Consider the following 21,992-nt stretch of genomic DNA (forward strand, 5'->3'; position numbering starts at 1 on the left):
TTATCGATGGTACAACTGGTTAAAATGAGTTACAGACCATTATAATATGGTCACAGGGCACTAGACCAACTGGACGCCAGGACAAATGGGCATCGCACTGTTGAATGAAATAACGTTCGTTAATGAAGTAAATATACGTTCGTTCCGATACAGAAAGTAGACGATGAAGATTATTAAGGTTCTATCTATTACTTAGTAGTTTTAATTCATTTCGATCAGAGAATTATTATGTCCGAAGTTTTATTTAAATTAAAAGAACTCTTTTCTTGTTAGAGCTTAAACATATGCACAATTAAATCATTATTTACAATTATAACCAAGTATTAAACAATATAATAAGTTATAAGAATTAAATATATATTTTAAAATTACCTATAATTCACGAACGTGTATTTTTATTTTCGAATTTCATTCGATTACGTAGCGTTCAGTTGTCCTAGCGCCGAATCGTCCTAGACCCATCCACAGTTTGTTCGTTGCCACATTCACTACTATATTATATGTATTCCCACTTCTTCATATTATTTTTGGTCCTAGTAACGCCAGTTTGTATTCGATTCATTGTCCTGCGTGTGCCGCTTCTCGTCGGGAGAAGTATAATTTAATATTAGGAATAAAATGATTATTACTTTTAATATAAGCATTTAAATCATTGAATTATTTTTCACGCTTTAATACGTTCGTATTGATCTTTTTTTTACTTATACGTAACTTGTTATCATTTATTATTTGTCTTCCTCATGATAAACCATTATACTGACTAGAGAAATCTAGGTGATACTGTGTAGGTATATTTTATTTATTTATACAGTTAGCAATATCATTATCTGTCAAAGTAAATCTACTTTATCTAGCCTGAGTTATAACTTATTCTGCTATGTAGATTATCTTTATTTTTGTCGTTAGTAATTAACTCCTCTATCCAGGTGCTTTTAGAAAGGTTTTCTAGGGACTGAATCTATATATTAACGCATCAAGCAGTATATTATGCAGTATATTATGCAGTATATTATACAAATAATTATTGCAGATAATATTGAAAATATTTACCATTCTCATTTAATTGTACGCCACTGGCATTAGCGGCTAGTTTTCTTTGTATTCAAAAGATCGGAAGGTTTTTACAAATTCGCATTGAAGGGTATTCGGTTTTTTGAAGTGTTTATTTGAACGCATATCATAAAAAAGCTCCGAATAAAAGCTCTGTGACGTCTTAGAAAAGGCTATACAACAGCGTCCGTCTGCATTTTTAAGTACAATAATTTATTGCTTCGAAAAAGAAACCAACATTGGATTTTTTGATTTGTCAATAAAGTAAACATTTTTTTAAATTTACTTAATGGCATTAGTAGATATTGATATTGTAATAAAAAGGTTGTTTTATATTAAAAATATATTTATTTAACTGTATTCTGAAATCATAATCACACCAGCAAAAAACTTTTAGCTCTCTGATTCGTTAGTTCAAATATAATGTATGTTGTATTTCTTTCGTTGATAATTTTTCTACCTTAACGTCTTATATTTGAGAAGCTGAATACTAAAATGATTCAAGCCAATGGGGAAACCAACTATTTTGAGTAATTCGATTTAAAAGTTAAATAATATGAATTGTAACTTTTTGATAACTTTTTTCACCATTCTGTAAAGTGTGTACAGGTCCTTTTTTTACCTTGACCTCTAAATGCAACTTTCTTGAACAGCTCCAAAAATTCTTCTCAAAACTCTCCTCTCAAAGATATTGACTGCTTAATCTGCAAACCATCTAACTGCATTTTTTTTCCAAAAATGACATTTTGTTATAAAGCAAATCTATACTGGCACAAAATTTCAAACTTCTAAACATGTAAGTAAATGCGTTATCGTTCTTCACACAAAACAGCCATCGGCAAGTGCCAAATTTCCAATATCGTAAATGGAACAACTCCGCTCTTTATATAATTTTTCTTTATATATAAAATAAAAAACTAAAATATTGTTTTAGTTCATAGTGCAGCTTATTTGTAAAAAAAATCCGTGTGTATTTTTTGAATTGTTAAATTTCACTCGATAATTAAATTGTTATGTTTATTCTTCTTCCTGAATAAGCCGGTTTGAAAATTAAGCTGTCGAAATCCATATTTCTCTCATTTTGTTTGCTGAGTGCCCAGTATTCTGATCCATATGTTAATACAACAATTCACAGGAGAGTTTAAATAATGTTGTTTTGATTTGGAAAGATTATTTACGTAACAGAACACTATTTTAATCTTATAGATACGTTGGTTTAAAAATATTAATAACTTTTTAAATATCAGATATCATGGAGTATAATTTAAACAACGCTTATAATATACTAAATAGTAAAATTATTTGTTTGAATTACTTTTCACGCGTGTTTATGTTATAAAGACTGCTTCTAATTTATTTTTTACTTAATGTCATTTGTATTTATTATTTTTAATGTTCGCTTATATGAATAAATTAATTTGAATAAATTTAGTGACGACACAATATAATATCTTCAAGTAGACGTATCTCTGAAATTTCAGAAAGTTTTAAAATAATGTAAAAAAAGATGTACTTAATATAAAATAGAATTGACGAGACTTGTATTTGTTACACTTGGAGGAGTTTAATATTCTTGTACTTATTTTAAAATGCCTAAGCCCTGAGGTGTAATTTAAAATATAAACTTTCCAGCTATATTTATTTTTACGATAACATATTACTATTTGAATGTATTGAAATATGACGAAAACTAAGTTGCTGCAAGATATTATATTCTCTGAAGTTAAGTGACAAAAACCCGTCTGTCTGGGTTGCATTTGAATTCTTGGAAAACTATATTTTATCATGGCAGCTGGAAATATTTATTTTATTTTCTTTGATTTTTATACTCATTTGAGTAATTATAATATATTCAGTAAAATCATGTAAGACCGAAGTTATATTAATTTATATATCAACATTTTACTCCAATTTTATTCTGACACGTCGTATGTAAGGATTTATTAGTTTTGAATGAATACATTTTTTTACGATTGATTCAAAATAATATGTGCAATGGTATAGCATGTAGAGCAGTGATCGCCAAACAGTCGCTCGCGATAGCATTTTCGGTAGCTCACGTAGGATATTTTATCATATTTATAATTTTGCCTCTCAAATTTTATTTTTGGACTCCGAAATTCAAGATATTTTTCAATTATTATTTTGTTTGGGAGGGCAATAACCATGTTAAATGAAATCACTTCGGATATTGATATATTCCACTTACGTTAAGGTGATTTTAGGTTGACGTTTTTTTATAAGTTTTTAAAATAGGGTCCATCGATAGTTCACTCTGTGTGGTTCCATCTATTTTTATTTTTGTTATTTTATTTTATTTTATTTCTTATTTTATTTGTATTATTAATTTAAATTGCTCTGTATTTTTATTTAAAAAATAGTAAACATTTATTTTATGTCATGTCATAAATGCTTTTAATTTATAATTTGTAATGTTCATCATATTTAAAACAAATAAATTTGAATTCTAAAGGATTCAAGCTCTGTACAATTCCATTTAAGTCGTTTTTTGCGACCCGGGTTTCGCCTTTCTTTGAATTTTGACCTATTATTAGGTTTGACGATTTATTATAATAATATGCTGTCCAGTGTATTGTTATTAATAAGATAGGGTTTTTACTAATTGGGTTTTTTACTGACACTTCAGCTATTCATAATTTGTTTATTGTACTTTTTGTTGTAATTTCTGACTAAATAGGTAGGTAATGGAGTTTTTACCTACTTTATTGTATTGTTTTACTATATAAGGTAGAGTTAAGGGTGTTCGTTATCAGTGTGTGTTTGCTTTTGGTGAGTGTACACGACGCCTGAAGATGCCGAAAGGCGAAACCCGGGTCGCAAAAAACGACTTAAATGGAATAGTACAGAGCTTGAATCCATTAGAATTTAAATTCAAATTCCATCAAGTACCTTCGGTCGAAAGTATTAATAAATAAATTTGAATTTGAAAAAAAAGTACGCATTTTAAGTTTTATTGGAATTCCAATGTCCTAATTTATTTTAACTAAGTAATATGATAACATTATGTATGGTACGATAAAGAACGATGGTAAAAATTATAAAGAAGGAATAATATGTATACTTATACATATTATTCCTTCTTTATTGGTATATTTATTCATTATTCCTTCTAAATTGTCTGGTGAGCTACTTAGCTCACCAGACAATTTCAATTTCTGAAAGGAGCTCACATCTTTATTGAGTTTGGAGACCACTGACGCAGAGTAAGTCAACTGACAAACTATGGCAATTGCCTATTTAATACAGTTATTATAATTGATGACTATTCACATAAGTATTTTAAAATTGTAAATTCAAGACGTTCACAGCACGATATAAATACAAAAAGCATGCTTTGAAAATGTAGTGTTGGTATTGAATGTTTTGTATTTCTTGGATAGAGTGTAATAAATGACGAATCAGTAAATCATTCAGATACACCAGATGAAGGAACGGCTCTCAACAATATGTCTGAGACGTATTCTCCGGTTGTTTGACATATTATTCGGTGCAGACATACACTGGGTAACCGGGAGAGATTGTAAATATTGAGTAGCCTCTAGAAAAGGCCAAAAAGAAGAAAAGCGTGCTGGAACAACCAAGTGAAAGGGCTTAAAAAGGGATAGTTTTTACTCTATCGTGAGAGAATCAAATGACCGAAAGAGCTGGATTAGACCGAGACTGGTTGCTTACTAGATAACTGAATTTCAAGGTATTCACGGTTCTCCGCCATGAGAAAACAACCAATAAGAAAAGAGATTTGATCATACATATTATTATCGTACTGATTAATTGCGTATTTAAAACGACTAACTTACATAAATTGCAAACACGTTATGCACTTGATTTAGGCATTATTAATAACCTATAAAATAGTCACAATAACTGCATTTGTAAAATGCATTTTTACAAATGCGCTTGGACGAATATTTAATAAAATCCTTCTGACAAAAACGCCACAAATAAAATGTTACGACTCTTGTAAGGATTTAACTCATTAGATCCACGGCTTGAATCTAAGTTGTAAAAAGAAAATTTGAATTTAATCAAGCGATACTATTAAATTACTGATTTAGAAGCGGAAGGTCGGGCGTCTTACTCTACTCTACTTACTCTAATTACCTTACTCTACTTCAGGGATGGCAAACCTATAGCACAAATACCACTAGTGGAACGCGAGATGATTTTGCATGGTACTTTTGGCTATTCTTGGTGGTGTTGGCTTGTGTGTCTCTGATAATTAACTTAGTAATTGAGGGTATCCGTTGTTTGTTCTCCCAAGATGCAGAACTAAACTGCCACTTGTAATGCCAATTGGGAGGGCAATAACCATGTTTAATAAAAACGCTTCGGATATTTATATACTCCGCCTACGTGAGGATGAGTATAGGTGGACGTTGTTTTATAAATTCTTAAAATAGGGTCTGCCTAACTCAGCCGGTGTACTTCCTTGTACTTATCCAACTAATATTTTTTGTATTTACACTTTTCAACTGTTTAATAACTTAATACTGATCTATCTCTTTTTAATGTAATTTTTTTTTGACCATGTCCGATCCTAATAGGATCATATGGGCCTCCACAGAGTAGAGGTTTGCATTAACAGATTTTGTTTTTTACGAGAAATGGATGTCAGCCACTTGCTCAACCTATTAGGTCCATACCCTGACTCACACACGAATTGAAAAACAATATGTGTACTTGCCAGGCCCAGAATTCGAACCTGAGACCCACGGTGTGATAGTCCAACGTTTAAGCCGCGCGGCCACCGTGGGTGTCTTATGTAATACTGTTTTAATAATATATCTTTGTTTCTAAATGTCATGTTGTGAACGTCTTAAATTAATAATTTTTAATGTTATGTTGAAAAGAAAAAAATAATTACAAAAAAGTTTTACAAATAAATATTCTTAAATATATCATGTAATATTAAAAAAGAATGACGATATAATTTTTAATAATATTTACCAATCGATGCACAAACGTAATCCACGAAATTCAAGCATAAATGACAGATCACATTGTATAAAAAATAGCAGGCAGATACTTTTGAAGAATAAGCATTACGTTTAATTTAAATTGCATAACCTAAACAGGCGGCGGGGGAAGCCGCGCCGCAAACCTCTCATTTTGACCGATTTACAATCATTTTATAATGATTGAGACCACTGTAGCGAGAAAATACCTCGACTGATCGGAGCTAGGGATTCCAATCCCGGGATCCCGAGCTATTTTCGATACCTATGAATCCCGGGATTGATAAACATAATTCCGGGATTTCGGGATTGATTTTTCTATCAATTTTTATGAAAAATAAAATAAAAGCGAAAATATGACAGAAAAAATACTTTTAATAAAAAATAACTTCTTTTTCTTCTTTCTTTTGACCATTTCCGATCCAGGATCATATGGGCCTCCACAGAGTGGAGGTTTGAATTAGCAGATTTTATTTTTACGAGAAATGGATGTCAGCCACTTGCTCAACCTATTAGGACCATACTCTGACTCATGCACAAATTGAAAAACAATATGTCAACTTGCGAGACCCAGAATTCGAACCTGGGACCCTAGACACTTATAGACCGGCGCTTAATCCACGCGGCCATCGTCAAAAAATAGCTACATTAGAAATAAACTGAGTTTGAATGAAGTTTGATTTATACCCATGTGTAGGTAGCCGATTCATTTTATTTTTTCACGTAAATTATTAAAAATGAGAAAGATTGGAAAAAAACAATGCTTCGCACTTTTAACAAAGTAATTCCACCATGATATCATACGTTTTATGGCAGTTTCATATTTGGCTGACTAATTAGATTTATGAAGCGGAAGGGCCATAAGTACGCCATGATTATTTGCTTTACTATTTTAAATCACGCTAATCCATTCATTATGTCTTTATTATCAGAAACAGCAATCTCATATTAAATTCACATTTATATTACAATATTATTTACTCTATTAAACTTGTGTATTTCCAAGATTGAACGTATACAATATAAATGTCTTAAATATAATAAATTATACTAGATTTATTTTTGACCGATTTTATTATATGTTATTTGTAAATATAAAAATTTTATATTAACAATGGAAAAAAATGCCAATCCCGGGACCAGTCCCGGGATCCCGGGATTGTCAACTTGTAATCCCGAAATCTCGGGATCAGAATTTTGGCTCGGGATTGGATTCCCTAATCGGAGCAATTCAGGAATCAATTTGTACGTAAAGAACTTACCTAAGTAATACAGTAATTCTCAATAACTCGATATTTATATTTTTTGAACGTTTTTAATAGACTTACTTATTACTTTCCCTATAAAAAATTGCTTGACACGGTAGACATTCAATAAATAATATTTGGGAAGTTTTGATACGCGTATGTAAAAAGGTTCGCCAACCGTGTCTACTTCAAGCAGCTAAGTCCTTAAGTGAACAGTTTAAAGGAATCAATAATTATATTCATATGAATGATGTCGCATACGGTGTTATCGTTTCCCAATAAATCCTATTATGCCAAAGCTGAAATTAATCCCCACGCTCCTCAATAAATCAAACACCGGCCGCCCATCTGCGACTGACGTAGATTAAGAACTTTTTAAAAGACCAATTTGGTTTTTCCGTCACGTTTTTCCGCCCTCGAGGAGGACGCCGGGCAGCTTTGCCGCCCCGAGCGAAGGATGCGGGGCGCCGGGTTTTCCGCCCCTAGGCGAGCGAGTCCGTCGGACGACATGCCCGGCCCGGGAGACGCGCGACACTTTTTTGGTCCACTTTTCAATTTTCATGGGAATTTATGTATGCCTTCACCGTTTTTCATCAATTTTATTGGGGCCTTTTATTCCTGACACATGGAATAGTTTACTGTCTGTGTATTATTATTTAAACATAACATTAAAAGAAAGATATATTTTCCTTATAGTAGATATTTCATTAAAACTATAATAATACTAGCCGTATCACCCGGCTCTGCCCAGGAGTGGAATGGTTTATTATTTGAAAATAAAAATTCTAAATTTAATACGTAGAGTGCAAAGGATTGAATTTAAAAAAAGTAAAAAAATATAATATTAGAGATTTTTATTTTTAACATTTATAGTATATTTTTGTGCATGTATTGCATTTAAATATCTTAAAAAGTAGTACATATTCAATTTAATATTTTAAGGCTTTTTTCTTTATAATATAAATATCCATCCATAATATAAATATCCAATGAATCATTCCAGGGCTTTTCGATAAACAGTATTTGCGAGTTTCCATTTGGTGCCAAAATATATAGATTTTTACTACTCCCACTTTTGATGCCGCTACATACAATTATCCGCGAGGGAAGCATTACGATCTAATGTAGCAGCATGGCGTCGCCGGCGCCGTGCCAGTTCGGTTGGCTCCCTGCCGATTAGCGTTTCTACTAACACAATTATTTGCATCTAACTTTGCCATTTGACCTCCGATCAAGCTGAAATAAACGCCAATATTTTTAAATGTACACACTCTAACGACATTTTTAATAAAAAATGGGGGTTGGAACATTAACTTCTGCATTTCAAGGCCTTTTTCCGCAAAACCCATTAAACTGTCCCCGGGGTGCAACGGGTTAAATCTGAAATTCGAGACCCCCACCACGCACTCCGGCTCGTCGGCCTCCATCCATCCACAAACAAAAACCGATTGCCAATAGTAGGTTGATTTGGAAGAGCGCTGATGAGCAGGCAGGTATTATTAAAGGCCAATAGTTAAAATTTATCGTAATTAGTACCTATGTCACCTAGTAGCATAGTGTACAATGCGCACGGGGCGTAAACCCTAGAGATATAGGTTCGATTCCTGCCGGTTGTCTTACTTTTTTCAAAAAGATTTTTTCAGAAGTGTTTTCAAAATTGTATATGTTCAATAATTAGAATGGTATATTCTTAAATAGTGTGAATTATTTGTTGAATAAAAGAAAAAGTTAATTGAAAATCAATTTTATTTGATTTTTTTTATGCTATACAAAAGAGTTGCGAATATACGATTCATTTTTTGTAAATATACATTTTTGAGATTCTCAGAAGTATACATAATACTAGAAAAAAAGTTGCACCGAACTTTATTTTAGCTCACTCACTTTACAATTCGTAAATTGCTACCTACCTATCAACTTTACGTTTACTTCAAGACTATTGTAATTATCATTTATTCCAGAAGTCAGTCACTGTGGTTTTATTCATATTTTATTATATGACATAGTTCTTCAGTAGTTTACGAATTATAATAATTAACGAGATATATATACTTTAAAGCAGTGGTTTCCAAACATTATATTACTACTCCTCTCTTTAAAAAAAATCTAATCTTGGCGCCTCCCCCCCTTTATTTCATTACCTTTCACCCTTTTAAATAGTCAAAAATGTGTACCTAATACAAAAATGAAAAAAAAATAGGGTGTTACTACTTATATTATATTATTTTTAAATTAATTTGTTTTTCATGCGATTAATGTGCTTGTTTATTAGCATAATCAATTTCAATAGTAGTCAATCCAAATTCATCATCGTTGCATCATCGCAGGATCTTTGGCGGGTCTACATACCTGTCGCTGAGATTAGGGCAGTATGGTGCTACAATGTAGTGTTTCCTAAATTATATACGGGAGTTATCATTTAAGTATATCAATCATCATATATATGGGTATCACATCAAAATGCAACGCACAACAACATATTTAAAATATTTAATACCCCTGAAACAATGCAGTGCCGCGGGAGACTTTTTTAACTTTTAATAAAATAATGTGAAAAGTGCATTAGAAAACTACCCAAGAACTCAGTAAATAGATTTTTGTTTGCTTCAATATATCTGGCGCAAAAATCATAAATGGAAACATGCCGAACTTTTTTTTTTGTAATTATGATTTCCAAAGCTCCAATTTTTTTATGAATGCCTTTGCTTTGTCTTTTTAAATCAGTGAATGCATTAATGGTCCTTGGATTGATTTATTCACTCATTTTTTTTTAAATTTCAACCAAATAGATTATCAACAAAATAATCGTCCCTAAGCAAATTTGCCTGAAATTTCAACATTATGATTTGACCCTTTTATTACATTTTTTCATGAGATATCCAGCGCGCTTCACAATAGTATAAAAGTGAGGTATTATAAACTTAGCCTCCATATTTTCAGACATGTTTGCAAACAACCTTTTATAGGACTGTTTTTTTATGCAGTTTATAGCTAGTTGCCGTTTTATAAACTATGGATTTGCAAACTGCAGACCTGCGGCTACATTAATTGTGTTAAACTTTTCACGCCTTCCAGTTTGGAAATCGCTGCTTAAAGCTCAAGCTTATAAAGAGCGAAAACTAAGTAACATATTTAAGTTATAGTCTATTATAGGAAATAGAGCCCAAACTATGAGATCAAGATCAGAATTGAAATGATAACAAGATCTGAGAACTCGATGGAGGATAATCAAATTGTACTTAAAATCTGTATTGATCTAAGGATGATCAGGGCGTTAAAGGAACAAGTCAAATATTGGAACCTTTCGAGATGTGGCTTTATCAGCAAACGAGAGTCAAATTAATTTATAGTTATTATCAAGCACACTAAAGCTGAATTTTTGGTCATATTTTCCGTAATAATAGGTAAAAGGCAGTAGAATATAAATAAGCAGAAGGAGGTTTTATTGAATATACAATCTCTATGAAGTATGCATGAGTAAATGTCCAAAGTGTTAGTCTTTTGATACGGCTGGCTCAAGATGTACTGCAATTTGGTTGACAGCCTTTAATAGAAGTCGTCACAAAAAAAAAATACAATTTAAAACACATTCGTACCTTCGACGTTGAACAGTTCGAAAAATCAATGCAATGTAGCGTCGCTCGAATGAAGTTTATTCAAAAAGAAACTTTCACGGTGGCATAGTGATGTATTTACTTGCCAAAAATAGTTGAAAAGATTTCTTCAGAGTTTCATGAATAACCCCCAACTGATATGAAAGTCGAGGCCCACACAGTCATGTCCGTTATAACGGCCATGTTGCAATATTCACGCGCCCAAAACCGATCGTGCAAACGATTTTTCAGAAATTGGATTGCTATTGAAAATACAGCCCTTTTTTGGGTCAAGATATAATCCCGAAATCATATCCTTGAACGGAATTGAGAGGATGTTATTAAACTGCCAGATTTGGATATCTTTTTATCTTGAAGATTTTTTTAAAATTCATTATTAAATCTGATTAAATACGTCCAAGTCTTTTTCGTTTGAAAAAAAGGGAAATTATATTAATAATATTAAATATAACATAACACAATATAATATGATCTAAGTATCTAAGTATTGTAAGTCTATTAATAACTTGACATATTATATTATACATAACATGTAGTAATTGTCGTACCTTCATTAATTTATTATTATATTAATCCTATTGACTGAAAGTACTAGATTTTGAATTTAAATTCAAATGGATTTATGTTTTGTACTATTACATTTGAGTCGATTTTTGAGGCCCGGGTTTCGCCTTTCGGCATCTTCAGGCATCCTGTATACTGTTTACTACGATTTTCTTAGCTCGTATTCGTGTTTGTTCGGTGGTTGTTTATCCAGTACAAATCTTGCAATCGATTTTTAACTAAATTCCCGACTAGCTAGACATTTGAAACTTTTAGAATATATCAGAACACGATGCCAATGCATTCTTTTAATACTTTTAGCCATCTTTAAGCAGAATTGAATTCAATTTAAATTAACTCTATTTTGTATGGAAAGTCATTTCAGAAAACATTTCCACTATTATTGGTTGTTAAGGAGGTGGTCCTAGCAAACTAAATTATTAATATGTACGTGCGTTACTATGGAAATCAAAATGACATTTCAGTATTCTATATTTGTTTGTGCAAGATGGCAAAAAAATGATTTGTTGACAATTGCCTTATTTGTCCTAAATTATTAATACATAGAATTGTCAAGTTTATATGATTCAACAGATAATTAAAAAACGTGGTATATAAAAAGTTATTTTATCTTGTAATTATTTTGACTTAATAGGTATGTGATAAGGTCTTACCTACTTCATTGTATTACTTTGTTGGTAATTAAGGAGCACTAAACAACCAAAGGGACGTCCTGAAACCCGTTGGATTGACAAACCCATAAAGTTTGATGGACGTACATGGCAGCAAATAACTAGGGACTGAGAAAAGTGAAAGAAACTACGGGAGCCCTTTATCTGGCAATGGATTGAAGTGGAATTTTAGAAATAATACTGTTACATATTACACAAGGCAGTGGTAGTAAAATTATGATGAGATTATGTACTAATTTTATTGTTATGTTTTCGGCAACGGAAATCCTTACCAACGGGCTCCGATCCTTCACGTGGTTCAGTGGAAGGTTTATGTCAGTAATAAGACTCGATGGATGTTAATCTTTAGAGATATTTATTCGTCAATACTCAAATTAAAATTACATGATGTATAAATAAAAGGGAAAGAACTCAAGAGAGTTCGATCCGCAGTGAAACAACTCGGTGAGCAGAGCCGAATGATGTTTGAATAAGTTGAATGGTCTGAGTTGAATGAATCCAAGGATCATTTACAATAGTAAATATGAAATAGTACGTAAGTAATAAAAGTGACGCTTAGTTCATGTACAAGGGTTTATATGTGTGTAGTAACACAGTTAGATAGGGTGGATAAAGATAAATTCAAGCTGGATAGTCTGAAATAGGATTATCACTTAGTGGTAATATAATATTGCACATAAAGGAATGCAAGTTTGATCTCAGAAACATTAAATATCTTACCTTGATATCTCTCGGCTGCCTGGCTTCTTGTCTTCGAGGAGCAGAGCCTGGCTGATCAGCATACACCAAGTTGCGTACGGAACCGCGGTATCTTGGTTCAAATACCACGCTGGGCAATGCCAGTTGAGCAAGTTTTGAGTTGTATCTGTAAACAAAAATATATAGATTTAGAGACGTGTTAGTATTGTTATTAATTATATTAATTTGATAATACAGTTAGAAGACGAAATCTTGAGTTGTCACTTGTCTTATACAGGACATAATATTATTATAGTTTATTGGGTAGAACATGCTTTCAGTGGTTGATAGTCTACAGAGAGACTCATGATCAACTAGAGAATGAGAGGGAAGACTAGACAGAGTAAAGAAGTCTCATTTTGATGACCAATGTCTACCTTGGACTGCAGTTCCAGAGGAGAAGAAGAATCTACCTTTTGTCTTTTTATATGTAACGTTCCCTTTACGACGCTAATAAATTCCGTTTGGTTCCAGTGATGTCACCTTGGGTTACCATAGGAGATTGATAACATTACAGTAGGTAAAAAGAAAATATACATTTTGACAACATACATGAGTCTAATTAGGTTTCATCACCATCATTATTTTGCATTGTGTTAACCTAACATTTAAAAATGGCATAAAAAATTATAATCATATAAGTAATTTTATATATTCTTACAGCCTAAAAGTTTCTAATACTATCATGATCTCACATCTTAATTTCATATCTCTTTTTCACAATTGAGTACTTATGTCTCTTTGCGTCGCATGTACTGTTAGATCTATCTCTTTTATTCGTAATGGAATGCGACGCTCTGTTTGCAATGTGTATTGATAATAATTTATTACAGGTAAATGAAATCTGATGGATATCTATCAATTTAACGTTTTACTAATTAGGAATGATATCTAATTTGAAAATAATAATATTTTATTAATTAGATGTAATATTCATGATTGTAGGAATAGCCAAAATATAAAGATGACGAAGTGTATAATATTATCTCATATTATATTTGCAGTTTAATGGGCTGGGTTATGGCCCCCACAAGGGGGGGGGGGGGGCTGACAGGGCTCTAGCGTGGGAGCCCCGACTCAGGAGGGGCCCGGCGAGGCGAGTTGACCAGATAAGTGGGATAAACACGCATCACAAATTTTCTTTATTAGTAAAATAAAGTCGCCTGCGGCGCTATTTTCCATCAGTAATATTTTCATTAAAAATTATGTGGTTGTCAATGTTTTTAAATTGTGTATCAGTGTATCAATACTCGATAACATCATAATTCAAATATTTGTATTTGAATATACAAAAAACATTAATTTTACCGCGTCCATTATTTGGAAAACACTACTGTAGAGCGTCACACTGTCTTTATCCTTAGCGATAGGTAGTAGGGCCCGCCAAAGATACTAGCCTGGAGGCCAGCTTCAGGATGTGTGGCCATGGACTGGGTAATCTAAGATGATAATACAGTAACGGGAGTATCAATGCGCTTAATAAGCAAAATAAGAGAAGGTATAATTATTTTACCAATATTTATTAAATACCTATATATACGTTGAAACTACATTGGAAAGAGACAAGGTCGTTCATTATTTATTTCATCAAATAGCCGCAATGATAAAAATACGATAGATCCAAATGGCGTATTGTTAATTTTTTAATAATATTATAATTATGTAACAGTTCATTGCACTTTGTTCCACTTCAATGCACTTGCAATAACAATATCCGTTTTAATTAATAATAATTATACATGCATAATAGGGTATCTAACGGGGTAGTGCATGCGTACCGCATGACACTGTATCCTGATAGTGTCGCATAGCATCTCCTACTCAATTCCTATCTCCACCTCCACGTGGTGAACCCTGGAAGCCAAAGCAACTACACCTAAGATCAGCTAGTCAACCCTGGTGGAAGGTATGGTCAGGACTAACGGAGAAGGAAGAAATGGCCCTCCGAAAAGAGGGTTGAGCGTGGGGTTAACAACCCCATCTTGTAAAAATCCAACTGTTATGAATCCTCAACCAAAAAGCCTGAGTCACGGATACCGAAGAAGATACTCGAAGGAAACCCAGGGGGGAAAAGCCAGTGGGAAAGCCACGCACACGATGGGGTGATAACATTATACAAGATGCCAACCAGCTGGTAAAAATCAGGAACTGAAAAAGACGTGCGGAGGACCGTTCCGGCTGGAGGACGGCGGTGGAGGAGGCCAGGGCTCGACTTGAGCTGTAGCGCTATCGAAGAAGAAGAAGAAGATTCATGCATAATAATTATATAATATGCAAATAGGTACTTGTCTCATGTTATAAAACGATAACCTTTACAATAGTCTAAATAAAATTCTTTAAAAAAAATATATATAGATCTAGCAGTATAAAATAGAAATGGCGACTGTGCAGAAAAAAATAAACATCAGTCAGTCAATAATCGATCACATTCCGTTTCAGTGTCCGTCCGTAATGACGTAAAACTACAAATACAAAATTCACTAGATAACTCAATTGATATTGTCCAATTATATTTCTTGTATATGATCACATTACAGACAATTTAAGTGCACAATCTCAGTCCATACATCTAATAAGTTAAACCGAAAGTCGCAGTGTTACGATAATTATTATAACAGTGATACTTACACTGTAAAAAATATTTTTTCCGACCATGTCCGATCCTAATACCTAATAGGATCATATGGACCTCCACAGAGTGGCGGTTTGTATTGACAGATTTTGTTTTTACGAGAAATGGATGTCAGCCACTTGCTCAACCTATTAGGTACATACTGTGACAAATACACAAATTGAAAAACAATATGTGTACTAGCCAGACCCAGGATTCGAACATGGGACCCACGACGCAATAGGCCAACACTTAAGCCGCGCGGCCATCGTGGGTGTAAAAATATAGTAATGTTAATGTACATCAGAGATTAAAGAAACTATAGTTAATTGTGTTTTTAATATTTACACTTAAACAAGTAAAAATACACCGGAAACCATTATTGATAACAAAATTAAACTTTTGAAAATAATTATCTAACATCCGAAAGTTTTAAAAAGCTCTGTTTAAAAGTTAACTATCTCTGTTTAATTTTCTACTGCATAGTTGCACCAATTATACGTAAGCTTCTATAAGTTTCATGTTAATTAAGTCGAATGTGACAATACTGTATTGTTACAAGTTTAATTGTGTGTAGAATAACCGCTTCGCTGACTATATCTTGATTTGAAAACAACTTTTCGTAGAGCGCATAAGTGCAAGCTAAGTTAACACTATCAAGATGAAAGTTAACTTGTGATTTCTCTTGTATTACATTGTGAATTTATTACGCCCACATCCTGGGTTCGAATCCCGAGTCTGACAAAAAAAATATATATTGTTTTTGAATATGTAATATCCGGCCTTAAAAAAATTTAAGGTAGGTCTTACGTATGTTATATGCCGAAAAAATACATATAAGACCATTATTACGTGAAAAATGCTATTGGTCTTTACTTACCATGACGCTATATGTGTTATGTGATTATTCAGTTGGCAAATGATGTGTTGCCATATCAAAGGAAAGAATCCTAATTAAAAGGCTTTCAGGCTGTTGAATTAAGCGCTCACCGTTATGAATCCCCATTTCGTTTCTCAAAAGAGATTTGATTTGAATGGCAGGTACATGCTTATCGTAAACTTTTTCAGTCTGGACTGGATGGCGTCGAGACGTCAGACTTCAAAGAAAGCTCGGCTTAATATAAAAAAAGCTCTTACTGCTTACTTAACCTTTGGTCAGAGGTTATGAATTTTATTGAAATCTGTAATAATACTCAAATAAAATGGAAATATTTTTAAAAAGGTGTATAAAAATTGTATAAAAGGATTGTATGCCTCAATAAATCGCGTATACAATATAAGTATGTAGATTTATCCAGTAGGCACTCGACCCTGGGCCGAGAAAACGGGCGAATACTGTCAAGAGTGATGCAGAGAAGCTAAGCGTGACCGACTGGAGAGAGGGAGAAAGCTCAGGATAGAGATTCTTTGAGGACGATTGTGCAGTCTTGAATGATTTGTAGCGCCTAAAGTATTATAATTATATGTGTACAAGTCTCACCAAATGCAAATTTTTAAATAAAATCTCATTTTATCGTAATAGGATAAATTAATACCTCCTGGAAAAAAAACCCCCGGATATTAAATTCCTTATTAAAACAATCTTTGACATAATTAACAATGGATACATAAAATGGAGCACTTTCAATTTGTATTTTTCTCTATACTTAGCTTCAGAGTATCGACTTTATAGGTTGGGTAAGTGGCTAACATTCATATCTCGTAAATACAAACACCTACTAGCTCCTCCCTGTGGAGGCTCACAATGTAATCATCATATTGGAGATTTTTTAAATTAACTATTTTCAATAAAAGTAATATTTTTTTTTCAATTTAATATAGATAATATTATTTACCTATAGAATTGATGAAAACAATATTTCATTTTGTCATATTATCGTCATACATTATTTTGAAACAAAAACTCATAATTGGAGGAAATACAAAATATCCAATCCGACTTGTAGATACATATATTATTATTGATGGTGAATATTATTATAAAAAAATTCTTTATAAATCTTTTATTGAATCAACTCGTCACCTCAATACTTCAATGAGATAACTCTGATTTGGTCATTGTTGGGAAAATGAAATTTAAACTTTAATTGATTTACATAAATCAAAGCTATAATAATTATAATTTAAAATAATTACAAGATAAAAAGAACTTTTTATACACAGCGTTTTTAAATTTTCTGTTCAATTATTATGCTCAATATGCTCAAACTTGTACTTGACATGAAGTAAATAAAAAACAAACAAATATAGAATACTAAAATGTCATTTTGACATTTCATTTTGATTTCCATAGTAATGCACGTATATATTAATAATTTATTTGCTAGGACCACCCACTTATCAACCAATAATAGTGGATTGGATTACGGATTTCTTCCGAAATAACTTTTCATACAAAACAGAATTAACTGAAAATGAATTCAATTCTACTTAAAGATGGCTAAGAGTATTAAAAGAATGCATTGGCATCGTGTTCTGATATATTATAAAAGTTTCAAATATCTAGTTAGTCGGGAAGTTAGTTAAAAATCGATTGCAAGATTTGTACTGGATAAACAACCACCGGACAAACAAGAATACGAGCTAATAAAAACGTAATAAAAATGGAAAATTGTACTTGTCTAATTGGGAGCAATTATTAAATAATGTTCAATTGTATGAAAAAATATTGTAGATATATTATTTTATTTATTTAACGCGTTTATGGTTTTTAAGTGATGTAATATTTTCAAATACAAAATTAATACAGTTCCCATTCACTTCTAACTTACCTAGTTTTATCATTTTGTAAAGAAGGAAATGTAAAATCCTATTCAATAGCTATCTCAAAAACAGTGAAAATCAATTAGTTATTTAGTTGTAGTAGGTATTGAGTTGACGAGCTGTATGTGAAATAAATAAAGAAAACTGGTGAATAACATTTTGCTGTAATACCCCTGAATAAAGTGAACCCTGATTTTCACTCAAACTGAATAAAAGTCTCTCTCGTATCAACGACTCACTACTCCTTAACTGCAATGGGTGATAATTAAAAGGGTAGGTATCGGCTTAATGGACATTAATTCAAGTCGTCTCTTAGTCTCCGTGTGATGAAGTAACTATTTGTATTTGTAAAAAACTCAATTCGAAGATTTCAGTCTCAGTTATATACCTATACAATAATCTTGAAATAATATTGTATAAATTATAGAAAAGTTTATGAATTGTTCTTCCTTTTCAGTATATAAACACCAGTGGCGAAGGGTGGAGGTAGGCTGTTAAGATCCGCCATAAATGATGTACACTAAGCTTTGTCAGTCATACGTATTTGTTTTCATTGAAATAAGACTACAATTTATAGACGGTGTTGGTTAGTTTTAAAATTTCAATTCAACCCTGCGAAACCAAGCCATAATTGATAATCGTCAAAAAATACTCATATATAAAATTATGCAATTAAATTATAAATATAACTTTGGATATTTTATAGATAGGATAATATTTGTTATCTATTATAGTTTGGTTTAGGCTGGGCTTTGAATTTAAAAAAAATAATATGTATTCTTAATCCAACGATAACATAAATAAGTATGAATGAAAAAGTGTGCACAATTTTGTCGTATCGAAATATACCAAAACTATTATGGTTTGGTTAGGCAGTTTTTAATTGATTTTTTAAAACTAACCAATACCATCTGTAAATTGTAGTCTTAGTTCAATAAAAACAAATACGTATGACTAACAAAGTGTAATGTGCACTATTTATGGCAGATAACAGCCTACCTCCACCCTTCGCGATTGATAAACACACCTGAGCTTTTCTATATTTCTTTCACTGGATATATGCCTTCTGCCACCGACTTAATTCAGCGGATTTGATGATACCATACATCCGTTAATCTATTAGAAGTTTTACAATATTTGAATGTCCCATTCGAAGTTTAAAATTTACGAACAATCTAATACATTTTAAATACACATACCGTTTTAATTTTGACAGTACTGCTTAGTGGTTGATTGCACCTTACGAAGATTCAATGCAACAATATTGCAATAACGAATGACTTTAAAAGTATGAGAAATTAGTAGGAAGAATAAGACAGACTATGCAACCTTTTGTCGCATAACGTGAATTTACGATCTGGGACAGGGATGGCGAACCTTTTAGAGAAGTGGGTCAAATTTTGTTCATTAATTTTTTTAGTACTAGCTCGTGGGTCAATAAGTCACATATTTTGAAATATATTACTTACTTTTTTTATTAGAGAAAATTTATTTGTCCCCCTCCGAATACTAAAAAATATAAAGGAATAATAAAAGTATTTGTCGATTGAAGCACCTAGTTTCAAAAGTCCCTAAAACGGATTTTGAAAATTTTTGGGTTAGATAATATGTAGTTAGATGGATATTTTTGTGACCTATATGATGGTCTAAGATTGAGCTTTAAAAAACGCCAAAATTAGTCAATACGTATGACCAAAAATTAGAGTAAATTGCAAAACCCGCTAAAATGGTTGGGTGTGCTTTTCAAATACCGCTAAAATGGAAAGCCAAAATACTCTTTAGAATGTAACAAATTAAAAAATAAATACATAAAGTTTATAGATTTAATGGATACGATTTTTTCTCATTTTTCTCAAAACTACCTAAAATCGTATTTCTCATTTTTCTCAGAACTACCCAAAATCGTTTTAGGGGCTTTTGAAACTAGGCGATTTATATAGGAATAATATATTATTGTACCAAACTTCATTTACCGATTGTTTAAAATAATTGTAGTTGTGTCGAATAAAATAAATAACCGCAAATTTATCATTAAAGTCGCTTTACTAAACTTGGTTACTATCCACTTGGATACCAATTGATTTATTTAAGAATGTTCATTTAATCAGACGAATCCGGTCCTGAATTTTGAAAAAAATGTTTACATGGCAAATTACACACACAATTGTTTTATTCTTTTCAATCACACCATATTTATCAAACATTTTTGTTTGATATGTTCTGGAACTTGTATCGTTTGTTTTTATTTTTTAACCGCCGACATAATACAGTATTTATGTTTAGAACACAATAATATTTGAGAAGAAATTTATTATTAACGTACTTGATATAATATACATATTATGTAGATGAGAAACTTTAATAATAAAAAATAATAATGATGTTGAATTATTAAACAATTCTAGACGCGTACGACAAAGCTGCCATTTAGTTCAGCGCTGGTACATCTCCCCGTTCTACGATGCAACGAATATGTATGCGCGTCAAGTTTATGACTAACTGTCATGAGTCATAGACGCTTTGCGACAAAACGACGAAATACGACGTTTTACGACCATGTACCCCATACACAGGTACAGTGATACGATAGAAAATTAGCTAGCCAATGTCCACATGGAAATATTTTTTTTATAAATTCGACATTAGATATAATATATACTTTATGTTTTTAATATTTTTGATTGTCTGTTCTCTCTTTTATGATATAAAAAATAAGTTTATAAAAATCAACGCGTGGGTCATTTAAAAAGCCTGCGTGGGTTAGTGTCTGACCCGCGGTTCATAGGTTTGCCATTCCTGATCTAGTACCTGGAATAGTCACGTGCTAGGGATGTATAAAAAAGTTTGAAATTGGTCTTTCGTTTCTTCAGGGCAACTAAAATTATTGTTTTGACGAGGAATTACATTTATAATAAGACAATGGAGAACATAATTTTACACAATAATAAAATTGTCTGTATTACTTTCAAACATAGTATAACTGAAACAGGTTTATTCTCTAGAATAATTATTAATACTCAGTTCTTAAGACCGTTCTTCAGTGAAACGGCAAATAATTTTCAACAGTAGGTGCGATGAAATTTCTCACTAGTCGCCAATCGGAGACCGACATTCGAGGTGTCTGCACGTCGATTAGTTTTGTCATGGCGTCGGATGAAAATATTCTTAAATCGTGTAATGATGAAAAACTTTACGTATGTACTTAAAAAAGAAAACATGACAATGAATGTACTATTATTATTGGTAATATAACAATAAACATAACATTAAATGGACGAATGTTGGATTTCTATGACAAATTATATTTCGTTCGGCACGCGTCATTTGCACAATCCGCGCATCGCCTAGCCACGATCTTTTTAGACCATGCCTCAACTGAAGTATAGCCTTAACAAAACGTTAGTATTCTGCCAGCGTAACATTTGTTGGGTCACATGACAATAATAGAGGAGCTTACAATGTTTATGATCATTGCTATTTTGATTAAAAAAAAATCAAAACAGTATTATCGACGCAAATGAAACATGTTTATACTAGTTTTATAACAACAGAAACAACGACGTGTTTTCGCCAAATTAAACTTCAATTAAAATACAAATCGTTTCAGAGAGTATTGAGAGCCATTAGATAAAATTTGTCGTCATTAAGTGTGACTCCTTTAGCACAGTGGTATATTATGTGCATCACACACACAACGCTATATTTTTGTTCCTATATGGTAAAGTACTGGGTAGCTAGTAATATTATTATGGTAACTG

General features: G+C 32.1%; 1 protein-coding gene across 1 annotated transcript in view; it reads right to left on the reverse strand.

Moving 5' to 3' along the window:
• The window catches only part of Nrx-1 (Neurexin 1), a 542,497-nt gene that overhangs the window by 355,708 nt on the left and 164,797 nt on the right, over positions 1 to 21,992 (reverse strand). The window contains exon 4 of the mRNA XM_085948211.1: positions 12,843 to 12,987. Within this exon, the coding sequence (XP_085804337.1) occupies positions 12,843 to 12,987 (145 nt within the window). The remainder of the gene's footprint in view (positions 1 to 12,842; positions 12,988 to 21,992) is intronic.

Source organism: Rhyacophila brunnea, unplaced genomic scaffold (assembly GCF_057557595.1).
Source record: "Rhyacophila brunnea isolate RB1 unplaced genomic scaffold, BYU_Rbru_1.0 scaffold_20, whole genome shotgun sequence".
NCBI lineage: Eukaryota > Metazoa > Arthropoda > Insecta > Trichoptera > Rhyacophilidae > Rhyacophila > Rhyacophila brunnea.